General features: G+C 40.2%; 1 protein-coding gene across 7 annotated transcripts in view; it reads left to right on the top strand.

The window, feature by feature from the left end:
* LOC121271729 (activating transcription factor 7-interacting protein 1-like) overlaps positions 1–14,498 on the top strand; it is a 183,916-nt gene that overhangs the window by 126,561 nt on the left and 42,857 nt on the right. For all 7 annotated transcript variants that reach the window (XM_041177924.1, XM_041177929.1, XM_041177928.1 and 4 more), the window contains 4 exons: positions 5,774–5,889; positions 8,277–8,365; positions 9,382–10,068; positions 13,903–13,994. In XM_041177924.1, the coding sequence (XP_041033858.1) occupies positions 5,774–5,889; positions 8,277–8,365; positions 9,382–10,068; positions 13,903–13,994 (984 nt within the window). The remainder of the gene's footprint in view (positions 1–5,773; positions 5,890–8,276; positions 8,366–9,381; positions 10,069–13,902; positions 13,995–14,498) is intronic.

The raw sequence follows: 14,498 nt of genomic DNA, 5'->3' as shown, positions 1-14,498 counted from the left end.
GCTCCCCCTCATCAACTCTACCAGTTACATTCTTGAAAAATTCCAGTAGATTTCTCAAGCATGATTTCCCTTTCGTAAATCCACGCTGACCCTGTCCGATTCTGCCACTGTTTTCCAAGTGCTCAGCTATTAAATCTTTTATAATGGACTCCAGAATTTTCCCCACTACTGACGTCAAGCTGACTGGTCTATAATTCCCTGCTTTCTCTCCACCTCCCTTTTTAAATAGTTGGGGTTACATTAGCTACCCTCCAATCTGTAGGAACTGTTCTAGAGCCTATAGAATATCGGAAGATGACCACCAAAGCATCCACTATTTCTAGGGCCACTTCCTTAAGTACTCTGGGATGTAGATTATCAGGCCCTGGGGATTTATTGGCCTTCAATGCCATCAATTTCTCCAGCACCATTTCCCTACTAATACTAATTTCTTTCAGTTCCTCCCTCTCACTAAGCCTTGTGTTCCCTTACATTTCTGGTATGTTATTTGTGTCCCCCTTTTTGAAGACAGAACCAAAGTATGGATTTGGTTGGTCAGCCATTTCTTTGTTCCTCATTATAAATTCCCCTGTTTCTGACTGACATCTGTCATCACCTATCTTTTTCTCTTCACATACCTATAGAAACTTTTACAATCAGGTTTTATGTTCCCCTCAAGCTTACTCTCGTACTCTATTTTCCCTAAATCAATCCCTTGATCCTCCTTTGCTGAATTCTAAAATCCAATTCTAAAATCCCAATCCTCAGATCTGTTGTTTTTTCTGGCCAATTTGTATACTTCTTCCTTGGATCTAATACTATCTCTAACTTCCCTTGAAAGCCATGGTTTGGCCACCTTTCCTAGTTTACTTTTGCACCCGACAGGAATAAACAATTGTTGTAGTTCACCCATGCGCTCTTTGAATGTTTGCCATTGCCTATGCCTTTAAGTAACGTTTCCCAATGCATCACAACCAACTCACACCTCATACCATCGTAGTTTCCTTTATTAAGATTCAGAACCCTCATCTCAGAATCAACTACGTCACTCTCCATCTTGATGAAGAATTCTATCATATTATGGTCGCTCATCCCCAAGGGGCCTCGCACAACTAGATTGCCAATTATTCCTTTCTCATTACACAAAACCCAGTCTAGAATGGCCTGTTCTCTAGTTGGTTCTGCAACGTATTGGTCTAGAAAACCATCCCATATACACTCCAGGAATTCCTCCTCTACGGTATTGTTACTAATTTGATTTGCCCAATCTATATGCAGAGTAAAGTCACCCATAATTACAGATGTTCCTTTATTGCATGCATCTCTAATTTCCTGTTTAATGCCATTCCCAACATCACCACTACAGTTTGGGGGTTTATATACAACTCCCACTAACATTTTTTGCCCCTTAGTGTTTCTCAGCTCTACCCATATAGATTCCACATCGTCAGAGCTAATATCTTTCCTCACTATTGCGTTAACTTCCTCTTTAACCAGCAATGCAACTCCACTACCTTTTCTTTTTGTCTGTCCTTCCTAAATACTGAATACCCCTGGATGTTTAGTTCCCAGCCCTGGTCACCCTGCAGCCATGTCTCCGTAATCCCGACTATATCATCCCTGTTTACATCTATTTGCGTGGTTAATTCATCCACTTTATTGCGAATGCTCCTTGCCTTAAGGCACAAAGCCTTAAGGCTTGTCTTTTTAACATTACTTGTCCCGTTCCCGCTATTTTTCACTGAGGCCCTGTTTGATTCTTGCCCTTGATTTCTCTGCCTATCACTTTTCTTATTCCTTATAGTCAAGAAATGATTGCAACTGATGCATTAAATAGGTTTTCATCTCAGACCTGACTGATCCAGGTTACATTCTTTTTGAATGGATCCTGATATAACTGGAGGTGAGTTTCTCTTTCCTTCAGTCCCCAAATATAGTCTTAATCCAATTCTTTTATAGCTATCTCCTAAGGACAAATACAGCTCAAACTGCTGATACATGTGAAAAGTTGATTTAATCTTTTTTATTAATTCATGGGATATGCATCCCTAATTCTGAATGTGGTGGCGAGCATCCACCTTGTATTGCTGCGTTCCATGTGGTGTAGGTGCACCCAGGGTGTTGCTAGAGAGGGAGTTCATGATTTTGGCTCTGCAATAATGAAAGTCATGGTATGTGACTTAGAGGGGAGCTTGCAGGCAGTGGTGTTTCTATGCATATGGTGCCCTTGTTCATCTAGGCAGTAAAGCTTATGAGTTTGGAAGATACTATTGCAGGAACCTTGGTGAGTTGCTGCAGTGCATCTTGTAGGCGGTACACACTATTGCCAGTGTTTTTCTTATTCTTTCATGGGATGTGGGCATCACTGGCTAGGCCAGCATTTATTGCCCACCCATAATTGCCTTTGAGAAGATGGTGGTTAACTGCAGCCTTGAACTCTCCAGTACATATGGTGTAGGTATATCCACAGTGCTATTAGGAAGGGAGTTGCAGGATGACCCAGCAACAGTAAGGGAATGGTGATCTAGTCCCAAGTCCAGATGGAGTGTGGCTTGCAGGTGGTGTTCCCAAGCATCTGCTGCCCTTGTCCTTCATGGTGATAGAGGTCGTGTGTTTGTAAGGTGCTGTCAAAAGAGGCTTGGTGACTTCCTGCAGTGCATCTTGTACATGGTGCACACTGCTGCTACTGAGAGTCGGTGGTGGAGAGAGTGAACATTGAAGGTGGTGGATGGGGTACAAATCAAGTGGGCTGCTTTGGCTTGGATGGTGTCAAGATCTTGAGTATTGGAGCTGCACTCATCCAGGCAACTGAGGAGTATTACATCACACTCCTTACTTGTGCATTGTAGATGGTGGATATGCTCTGGGGAGTCAGGAGTTGAGTTTCTTGCTGTAGAATTCCATGCCTCTGACCTGCTCTTGTAGCCACAGTATTTATGTGGCAGGTCCAGTTCAATTTATGGGTCAATGGTTACCCCCCAACCCACAGGATGTTGATAGTGGGGGATTCAGCTATAGTAATGCCATTGAATATCAAAGGGACATGGTTGGATTCTCCCTTATTGTAGATGATCATTGCCTGACACTTGGTGCGAATGTAACTTTCCACTTAGCCCAAGCCTGAATGTTGTCCAGGTCTTGCTGCATATGAACACTGACTGCTTTGATATCTGAGGAATGGCTAATGGTGCTCAATGTTGTACAATCATCTGCGAACATCCCCACTTCTAACCTTTATGATGGAGGGAAGGTTATTGATGAAGCAGCTGAAGATGGTTGGGACTGGGACACTAATCTGAGGAACTCCTGCAGCGACGTCCTGGAACTGAGATGATTGACCTCCAAAAACCGCAATCATCATCCTTTGATCTAGGTATGACTCCAACCAGTGGAGAATTCTCCTCATCCCCACCCCCCTTACCCCCAATTCCCACTGACTCCAGTTTTGCTCCAGCTCTTTGATGTCATGCTTGGTCAAATGCTGCCTTTGATGCCGAGGACAGTTGCTCTCGCCTCGCTGGTGTGCACCAATGGTGGAGGAGTGAATATTTAAGCTGGGTTGCCGAGCAGTCTGTTTTGTCTTGGATGGTGTCAAAATTCTAGAGTATTATTGGAGCTGCACTCATCCAGACAACTGGGGTGTATTACATCACACTCCTGATATGTGCCTTCTAGATGGTGGACAAACTATAATGGACAAGTCAGGAAGTGAGTTACTCACTGCACTATATGTGGATGATCCAATTAAGTTTCTGATCAAAATTCTGAAAGTTGATCATACAGCAGAGCTCGTGTGAAGGCCATGAAATAAGCTGGCAAAAAGATGCTGAAGGGTGATACCTATAGCTGCAAAGCCAATATGGTTTTTAAAAAGTTGCTGTTTTATGTCAGAGCTTTGAAGTTCAGCTTTTTAGAGGTGGTTGCAAAGATACTGAAGGACTTGGCTTTAAAACTCTCTCATAAACACACCAATAAACATTTTTTTTGAATAATTGCTTGTCTGGTATCCTTGTTTATCATTTAATACACTATGTAGATATATTTATTGACATGGCTCGTTAAAGAACATTTTGGTTAATAAGCGTATTTAACACATCCTTAAGTGCCCCTGTTAATGGGATTAGTCTAAATTTGGTCCCCACTAATTTTCCTTCCAATTCACGCTGACTCCAGTATCTCGGTATTTTGTTCACACTACTATCCGATAAAGGTTGGGTAGAAATTAATTCATCTACAATATGTTTGTCGGACTTGGCCTAAATAGCCAAGTGGTTATGGTACTGGGCTTGTAACCCCAAGATCCAGAGTTCAAATCTCACAATGGCAAACTATGAAACAATGTAACTTCATCTGAATAGGAACAGATGGAAACGTGTTTGTACTCGAAAGAGTTACAAATGGACTTGCAAAAAATTGCTTGGCCTAAATAGCCAAGTGGTTATGGTACTGGGTTTGTAAACCCAAGATCAAGGGTTCAAATCTCACAGTGGCAAACTATGAAACAATGTAACTTCATCTGAATAGGAACAGATGGAAACGTGTTTGTACTCGAAAGAGTTACAATATGTTTGTCGTTATGAGCCTATACATCAATTGTCCACAAAACATTTATTTATAGAGTGATACAGGAATGTAGCATGTAGAATAATATAGCCGTAACATAGTTCTGTTATAGACAGTGATTGGATGAAGATCTAACCACACGAATGCAATTCAGGAGCTTGCTCCAATTGTATTTGACTGTCAGCTGTTGGAGCCAGAGTCGAATTAATTTTGTCTGTAACACGCGGACCTCACTGTGGTCTGGTGTGTTAAAGTTTATATTTAGAAGTTGCCTTTGAAGTCAGTTCAACACAATTGTGTTATATAGAAGTTATTGCATCTGCCTAAATATCAGTTATAGATGTACTAAGGAAGGACCTGTTAAAAGTAGCATCAAGCACATCACCAACATTCTTTCATTCAGAAGAAAGATCGTGACTTGTGTCCTCTATCATTTTACATTTGTGGAAGAATCTCATGGTTCATCACTCGGTTATATTCTGCTTTTGTTTTCATATTAACATTAAACTCTCCTAATTTTCAGCTGAATTCAGATAAAGGCTGTGTATAACAATTGATTTTCCAGTTGGCTAGTGTTTTTTTAAGAGACACTAATTGCTAATTAGAAATTACTGCTGTGTTTGCATGTGTAACTATCCATAGAAATCCTATTTTTGTCCCTTCATACCTGTTCCTTGCTCCCAGTTCCCAGTCCTTTTTGACCAGCTGTTGTAAGCGCATTGACAAAAATCTTTGTCGTGGCAGTAATATTTTTCAGCAGAATGTATTGGGCATGGAGTTCGCACTTATCTCAGTTTACACCAAGATTTGTATTCTAGTCAAATGTTAAAAAGCAAGGGAAACCTTTTAAGTATACCCTTTGGTACACTTGACATGAAATTTGGAAACATGAAAGATTGAGGACAGGTGACTAAAAGGAAGTTGCAAAAATATTTGCCAAACTTAAAGATCAGAACTACAAATGTGAAATTGGCTGATTATTGAAGCTTCATTTGTACTAAGACTGCTTGTGTTCAATTCGAGAAACGTGTAAACAGCTGAATGATGGCTGTGTGCACTGTTAAATGGACCCTGTTTCAAGACAAATAGAATACATTTTTTAAAATGAGCTAACCTCATGCGTAAGAAGCTGCTAGGTTTCACTCTTTAGGGGCCATTGTGATTTTGAGAGCATGCAGTACTTTGTTCACTTTTGGCACATCCATCCTTAATACTTTTTTATTTTATCCAGAAACCAGCTGTCTCCTCACCTCAGCAACCACCTGGACACCAAACTACGCAACCTGTCTCCCCCAGCAAATCTTACAACCCTTCTCTTGGTGCTTCTGGTAGTGTGCAGTGTCGTAGGTAAGGAGGCTCTTCGTTTTAATCAGTAAGTTGTTTTGCTTTAACATATCCGCATGTTTAAGGGCATAAGAATTAATTTTGCTGGACAAATGGAATATTCTGGGCAAGTCTTAGTCCATATCTTTCTCAAGAAAAGCCACAGTCCCTCAAAACGAGGATGACTGCTGCCAAGCTTTGTGATTTGTGTGTCCTCAGGTGACTCAGCAGGCCCATCCTGTAGCCACAAGTCTTTAGGTAGACAGGACAAGAGTTACCCTGAGGGTTTGTTGGGGGAATTCTTGAGCCAGGGTTCTGCTTCTTCTCCTTCCTGCTTTCATTGGTTCTCCGCATAATCCCAGTTGGCACAGGCCTCGGATGCCAATTAAAATAGAAACTTTAAATACCTGACAGCTGTACAAACTAAAGTGAGAAAAGGAATCTTTGAAAGTGTAAATTAAAAAGTGGTTCACTCAAAGGTCAGCATTGCAAAGTGTCAAAGTGGTTGTTATGAAAGTTCATTAATATAGGTGTAGAAAGAACATTTTTTTACCTGTTGCTGTAACGTCACTGTTCAAAATGTAAGTTTGAGTGCATGGGCCAAGACAGCCTGCCACCCCTTGTAGAGCCTTGTTTTAGTGAATGCTGCTGGACTGCACATCAACAGGCTTCAGAGTATCATGAAGCTTGGGAAAGATGTAGTAAAGCCATTCTGTCAAAATTAAGAGATATCAGTGTGAAAAAATGATCTGTATCCAGAGTCTGAGGAGAATATAAAAAATCAATTGATAATTGCATATTGCTTGTGTGATGACAGGAGGAGTCTTGGTACAGTGAATCAGCTGTGTCAGATACTGAGAAGGAGCATGGGAAATTAGTGAGCTTCCAAATCTCTGTTTCAAGATGACCTATAGGATTTTATAGCCTTGAAGTTTATCCCCTGTAAGTTGGATGCGCAGTAAGATACTTCAAATTTGAATTCTTCATCAAAGTAGGAAATTAACTTTAAATACTGATCGAGACTCCACAAATCCAGATCAAAATTTTCAACATGTCTCTCTAGCATTTGAACTAACTGAAACAGCAATGTTTATTTATATTTACTTAGTATTTTGGGGAAAGTTAATTTCCAATTTATGGACCAAGGCACTGGGGAAGCTGTAAAGCTGCATTCCTTATATTTTAAAAATAAACAATGTTACAACAGATACAATATCCCAAATCCATCTATCCAAAAATAGGTAGAGTCTGAAAACTGGACTTTTTTAAAGCTGCCATCACTCGACTTTCCATCCTCATTGACATCTTTGGCCTAACTGGCTGTGAAATTCCTTGGAGCTGCTCCCAGTCCATCACCAACACTTCTGAAGTACAGCAGAAGCGCCATTTACATGTATAAACGGTTTCTGTCACACTTCCGCGAAGTAGCACTGATGGACCTGAAGCAGCTCAATAATTTCCTGGCTTATCTTGCAGCATTGTCTCTATATTTATTTCAAAACGGCCCTTTGCAATCTTTACTTGAAAGACATGCCCTCTACACTCTACATGCCCAACTCTGCCAGAGCCGAGCTGCCCGACCCGAAAACCGGCAAGATCCGGCACCGACTCGATCATGAGGTTTCTGGTTTTGTGACACCTATACCTGTACTACCATCATTCAGCTAATTCCTTGGTAATAAAGGCTGCATCACACAAAGAAGCAAACTTTCCCAAGTTGTCATTTGAAAATGTCAGATCTGATAAAATGCAAAACTTGAATATGAAGAATTGGCTGAGACGGCTGATGGGTTGAACCACAGGAACAAAACTGGTATGTTTTAATGACTACTATCTGTATCTCAAGATTACATTAGAGCATAGAAACTTGGAAACAGAAGGTGGTTATGCAACCAGTTACCCTCAGAGTTATCTCTACCTACTCCCATTTGCCCACGCCTCATCCAAATCTTTCAGTAGCTAGCTTCAAGTGATTTATTTGCCTTCTAAATATGACACACTCAACTTGGGCACCAACTGATAAAGCCTTCCATTTAATCTCCCTTTTTCTGCTTCCAGCATGAATCTTCAGTTTGTTCATCCTTGTTGCTGGTTGACTGAACAGCAGATATGATGTATCATGATAGATTGATTGATTTTAAATTCTATTAGATTCCTCCTCCCATCCCCCACCTCGCCTAAAAAAATCTTCTCTACTTTTTAATGGTTTAAATTTTAATTTGTGGTTATTTAAAAATGTAGGTCCCTTTTTGTTCTGCTCCTAGCATCTGTCCATGCTGTATTTCTTATGGGATAAAGTTTATATGAGAAAATCAATTGAGGAAAGACGAGAACATAACAATTTTGGAAATTTTATTTGCCTGACATTGGTAGATTCTTGTGTACCATTTCTATTTCTGTTTTTTTTTTAGTGGAACAGTAAGGCAGATGCTGGACTTAAGAAGAAATATGGCAGACACTGTAGCATCAGCCCAGCACTCTGCAAACTCCAGTAATGCAGGTACTTGCAAAACAAATGTATTAGAATTTTTAATAAGGTTCAATAGTACCATTTAACTATACTGAGACATCAGTTCCTTACTTAATGAAAATCAGGGTACTTGTAATTTCTTCCAACACTCCCAGCTACCAGTGTAACTTGGCTCTGAAATATCCAGTTTATGGGCGTTCAATTCTATTCCAGATTAATTGGAAAAATAATTGGAATCCTGCTGTTTCTTGAGGAATTTCAAACCTTTCACTTTCCCCTCATCTTTGAACCAGTCACTTGAGTTCCAGAGTTGTTTGCTTTCCAACTAGTTCAAACTCTTTTAAACTCTTCCATTTGGACTAGTGGGTCGAGTGCTGGTAAATGTACCAACCTGAGGAGGAGAGAAGAACTGAAAGCCACAGAACATTACTTTAAAACTCTAAGCTGCCATTTTTTGTTTGCTTAATTGAGTATTGTATAAACTTAACATCTATTTTTTTTCCTAATCCCATTAACAGTCTATGCATTCCACATTGCTGTTGGAAGGCACCCTAAAGATTAGGATGATGTAGCTGCAAGTTTATCAAAAAGTAATCTGGCAAATTGCCAGGAAGTTGTAAATATCCATCAAAAATATCAGCTTTTAAAACTTCAGTTTTGCCAATGCTACAATATACCAATTCCTAGCTGGTGTGGAATAGTGATGTAGCTTGCCTCACTTTCCTAGCAGGTACAGAGAGAATATCAGCACCTAGTGGAACCTCAATGTGTTAGTGCATCATTACGTCTACACCTGACTTGCCCTTTCATGCAGCATGCTGTACTACAGAGCTGAATTGACTGTGTTCTATTATACCACCTTAACGTCAGTCATGTTGAATACAGTCACAGTGTAGTCTGCATACCGGACTTGCCCAACCCTTTTGACTGACCCTGATTAAGTGAGACTGATTGGGATTCCAAAGGAGAAGCTTGGAATGGGCTAGCGCAAAAAATAAATAAATTCTGTTTGCAGATTCTAATTGGAGGATGTTTTGCTGTTGCAGGTATTACAAACTTTACACCTCCTCAGGTAGTTGGCGGACAGACTAAGCCTCAGAATGCAGGGACATCTGGTGCTGTGGTCACTCCTGTACTCCCAGCAACTGCAGCAGTAGTAGGAAACAATCAGTCGCTGTCGACCTCCGGCAGTAACCAGCCTATGCCAGTATCTCTTCAGTCAGTGCCAGTATTGCTTACAGTTCCAGTGGCAATGTCTTCCCAACCTCAGCTTCTGCAGCCCTCAGCAAATACCTTGATGACGAACCAGCAATCTGGAATTGAGTTTTTACCTGTTCAGTCGCAACCCACGCTTAACAACCTCTCCAAGCCACTTGCATCACAGATATCGGCAAATGTAGCAAAAGCAAATGGTGCTAGTCCTTCCTTGCCAAGCCCAGGAGTCCAAAGGAAGTCCCCTGGAAGCATGGGGCCAATGCAGATAAGTAGTGTTACTTCAAGTCAGACTGCTACTGTGGCTTCTGTGACCAGTACTCAATCTATTCTTTCACCTCAGATTTCACGGACAGTACAACCATCTTTGGGTTCCCCAGGACATTTTAGCCCTTCTAATGCTAGGGTACCAGTACAGCAAAGACCTTCACAGACTTGCAGCCAGGGACAAGTCTCTGGATCATCAAGCCAGCCATTAACAGTCAGTTCAGACAGCACCAATGCAGGAACCTCCAGAGCAGGTGAGTGAACCATCGGAATGCAACCGTGTGCATTGAAACTGAGCTATTTGTTCAGCATGTTTGTGCATGTAATTAAATAATTACATAATAGAAATTTATTATGTTAGCATTGTGCTGGCTACATTTCACTATCAGTAAATCTGTAAGTGCTGGTTGTGAGGCATGGGATTGAGCTATGAAGAGCAGTTTACCCCGAGATTTATTGAAGTATTGAGGACCACGTTCTCATTTCAAAATAAAAAGCAAGAATCTCTGAAGTACAACCTAGTCTTAATTAAAGATATTAATGAGGCTACAATAAACCAGCATCCCAGCATTTGGAAAAGGTGTGAAATAAAATTCCTTTCCTTTCAAATCTGAATGCTGTTGCCTGTAGTGCCACACTTTTTCTGTCACATTTTATAATATTGATGGCAGAAGTTTGGGAATATGGTTAGCTCATCAATCACAGTTGAAGAAGAAGCTATTTGCCTTTAAGTGTCTTTTAGAACCATGTAACAGAAGTCCTTAAATGGTTCAAACAAGTGAGGCTTGTGTGATTTTAAAAAGAGGACTGAGTTATGACTAGGTAAGACTCGTATGGCTGCATCCCAATGGGCTTTTGTTGCAGAAAATGGAAGTTTGAGTTACTGTCCTTTTATATATAACGCTGACACTTATGGTTAGAAACCAAGCAGCAAACATCCCTCTCAAAAAAATTTGCTGTTCAGTCTGAGACAGTGTTCAGAGGAAGGTCTTTATCCATGTTTCTGCCAGTTTCATTAGCATGTGCTGTATAAGTAGAGTGGGTAATTAAAATATGTAATATCTTACTATAATGGTTAATGAGGCCCAGTTAATTGGGATTATCAGGGAATTGAATGTGGTTTGAGGAAAAATATTGAAGAATACAAGGAATGAAGAGGAAAATGGGATAGCTCTGATGTGGACTAATATAAACACCAGATGACCCCCTCTTTTACCCAGATTTCTGAAATGCATTGTACCTCAACAGGAAAAAAAAACCTGCTTAAATACTTCAGAAGGCTTCAGTTGTATGGAAAAGGTGGGATTGTTTTCTTTAAAGCAGAGAAGGTTAAGAGTAATTTAAATGGAAAAATATTGCAATTTCTTCATCACTGGGTCAAAATCCTGGCTCCCTACCCAGCAACACTGGGTGTATCTACACCACATGGACTACAGTGGTTCAAGAAGGTGGCAATGGGTAGTAAATACTGGCCTGGCTGGACACACCCATATCCCCAGAATGAATTTTAAAGAAGCAAATATGTTCAAATGTGAGAGGTATTGATACAGTAGTTAAGAAATACATAGTGGTGCCCCCTGTTGGTCAGTGTTAGGATTGATAATATTAGTAACCTGGACTTCAGTATACAATGCATAATTTAAAAGCTTGCAGATGATGCAAAGTTTGGAAATGTAGCAGGGTAATAATGGATTAAAGAATATATATAAATAAAAATATATAAATATTTATAACCTTTTGTTATATGTAGATGTGTAAGCATGTCCAAGTGCCACCTTGTTGCCAGTGCAAAATAATTCTGGATGCTTCAGATGCAAAGCTGAGACTGAGCAGCGCTTTAAAATTTGCAAAGTTCTCTGACCTGAGCCAAGTAACACAAGTTTGTTTTCTTAACAATTGGGTCCTTTAAATGACACATCCTTATCAGAATATGTTTCACGTTACACGAAATCAAATTCGTATCCTGGGAAAACTATATGTTATCCCACTGATTGTGACCAACACCTTGGGAGATGCACTATAATGTATTCAGAATGGTATAGCAGGGAGGTTGGCTTTTGGCTTCAGCTTGCAAAATCTGTTCATGGTAATTTAAAGTCAGTGACTTCAGGCTGTGTTTATTTAGACTCTGACCTTGGTACAGATTAGTTTTAAACACAGCTGCATTATAGCAGTAGAATAATTTAATTATGCATTATATATGATACTGTTTGATGTAGTAAAACCTCCTAAGGCACTTCATAAGAGCATTAATGAACAAAACTTGACACCAATTCATAAACACCTATTGGGATGTGACTGTGAAAGAGGTAGGTTTTAAAGGATGCGTTAAAGGAGGAGAGAGGCAGTGATGTTTAGCGAGGAAATTCTTGAGCTTCAACCCTAGGTAGCTGAATGCACAGTGATGCTGTGAATAAAATCAGGGTTCTGCAAGGGGCCAGAATCGGAGGAGTGCAGATATCTTAGACGGTTATAGGGCTGGAGGAGACAACAGAGACAGAGAAGGACAAGGCCATGGAGTAATTTGCAATCAAGGGTGAGAATTATTGCCAGGTCAGGAGCCAGTATTAGGCAGCAAGTGTGAAAGATGGGTGAGTGGGATTTGGTGAGAATTAGTATTGGATGCTGGACAAGCATTGTGACAAATCAGAGGCAGTGCAGTTGTCTAGTGCAGTGGTGGTGAACTAGAGCCTGGTATTGTCAGCGTATTTATGGAATATGACATTGTTTTCAGATGTTGTACATATGGAATATGACATATGTATTTTCAGATGATGTTGCTGAGGGGCATCATGTAAGTAAGAAATGGGAGGGTTCTGAGCTCGGATCCTTGGGGGTTTCAAGGGACAACAGCAGGAAGATAAATCATTGCAGGAGATTCTCTGGCTACTACTCAGTAGGTAAGAAGTAGGCCAATCCAGTCCCATTCAGGGGAGTGGCATTGTAGGTGGATGGTGTGGCCAACCACATCAGGGCTTTTTGAGGCAATGGTGATAGCATCTTTGGAAGGCAAGGGGACAGTACCTGAGTTGAGGGAACTGTTCACAATATCGGCTAAAAGGAAGCCTATTCAGAATAGAGAAACTACCTCAACAAGAGAAAATACCTGGCATAAGAATTAGAATATGTAACTCCTGATGACCTCCGCAATCGCAAGGAATAGAGTTGATTCCAAGCATCAATTCTAAAAGTGCAGAATAATTATATCTTGTAGCTTTAAAGTGACACACACCTGCACTGCAGCAGAATAATACTCTGCACTATGTAGCAGTACACTCCTACCTTTACAAGCAATGCATCCTTTAGCTTTGAGAGCCCTACAGGAGATGTTGCAACGGACTATAGGTCATATTTTTAATACCCGTTGCCTTCAAAAAAAGATAAAATCTTGTAAATGTCAAAAGTTGCTTAGCATAATGAGCATGGGGATATTAAACAGCTGCATTTTACCACAGCCCAGATAAAAATAATACTTCATAACAAAAGTCCTGTTACCATGTGTGTTGTTTTCACAGAATCTACTCTGGTTGCATTCTCAAATACATAATTCCAAACAATGTAACTAATTTATATTTTAATTATTTTTGCTTCTCCATTCCTGTAATAAATTCCATTGTTTAATAAGTAATGTATATATATTCTGCATGCAAGTATAAATCAAAATAACTAGAGTTATGAAGCTTTTGAAATTTCGCTCCATCTATATACAGGCTGCAGTTTCATCCAATACGAGAACTTGAGAATGCAAAAGCAACGGCAGCTGTGTTATTCTAATGCTCTTAATGGTTTATAAGATGTCAATCACTACACATGTTACTGACTTCTGATACACACCCATTACCTTGTGTTAGGGATGTAAGAAACCTGGGTATTCAAGGTTTCAGGCCTCATTCTAAACCTTAGGGAGCTGGTGGAAAGATTAAAGTTACAGCAGTGTGTGGGCTAGATTCAATCCATGGATTGAAACAGTGAACATTGAGACTGAAGATCCGCTGACGAAGCTTTGGAGCTGAGCTTTTTGTGTTTCTCTATCAGCATCCTTCTGTCAAACTGGAATGTTAAATGAATTGCTTCTATTCCATTAACAGAGAGCAGCTTCAGCCAGGCCACCCAGAGACACCCTACAGCAGTTCCAGCAGAATCACCGGCTGCTAAGAAAGCACCACCTAGTGGCATCCAGGTGGGTACAGCACATATATCATACACATCATGCCACCAGTTATAGTCTCTCTCATTGTCTGTACTGGCCAGGTGCGGTTGGTGAAATAGTACAATTATCCCTTTGGGTAGAATGTGGTTGCTGTTTGTGCAGAAGAATAATTGACCTGATCATCACACCGTTCCTTTCTCAATAGTCAGCCATGGATCACCTTGTTACGTTTGCCCAGTAAAGCTTTAAGGGGTAATATTGTTCTTCTTTTAAGTTTTCCATTGAAACTGAATTATAATATAATTAACCCTTCATTAGCAAATCTGCCTTTCTACAAAATCTTCAGAGACCTTGGCAGAATTAAAGCCACAGCATTTCATTTTTTTTTGTGTTTTGGGGGCTTTTTTGCTTTGTTAAAATTAATAATGCTTAAGTATAGAATTTGATACAATAAATGTAACAAGACCTTCCACAAATACCCAAAGAGATGTAATGGGGGAAAACATGTAGCACCTGTATTATGTTGTATATCTA

This window comes from Carcharodon carcharias, chromosome 31, assembly GCF_017639515.1.
Source record: "Carcharodon carcharias isolate sCarCar2 chromosome 31, sCarCar2.pri, whole genome shotgun sequence".
NCBI classification, from domain to species: domain Eukaryota; kingdom Metazoa; phylum Chordata; class Chondrichthyes; order Lamniformes; family Lamnidae; genus Carcharodon; species Carcharodon carcharias.
This window is presented reverse-complemented; position numbering and strand designations above follow the sequence as displayed.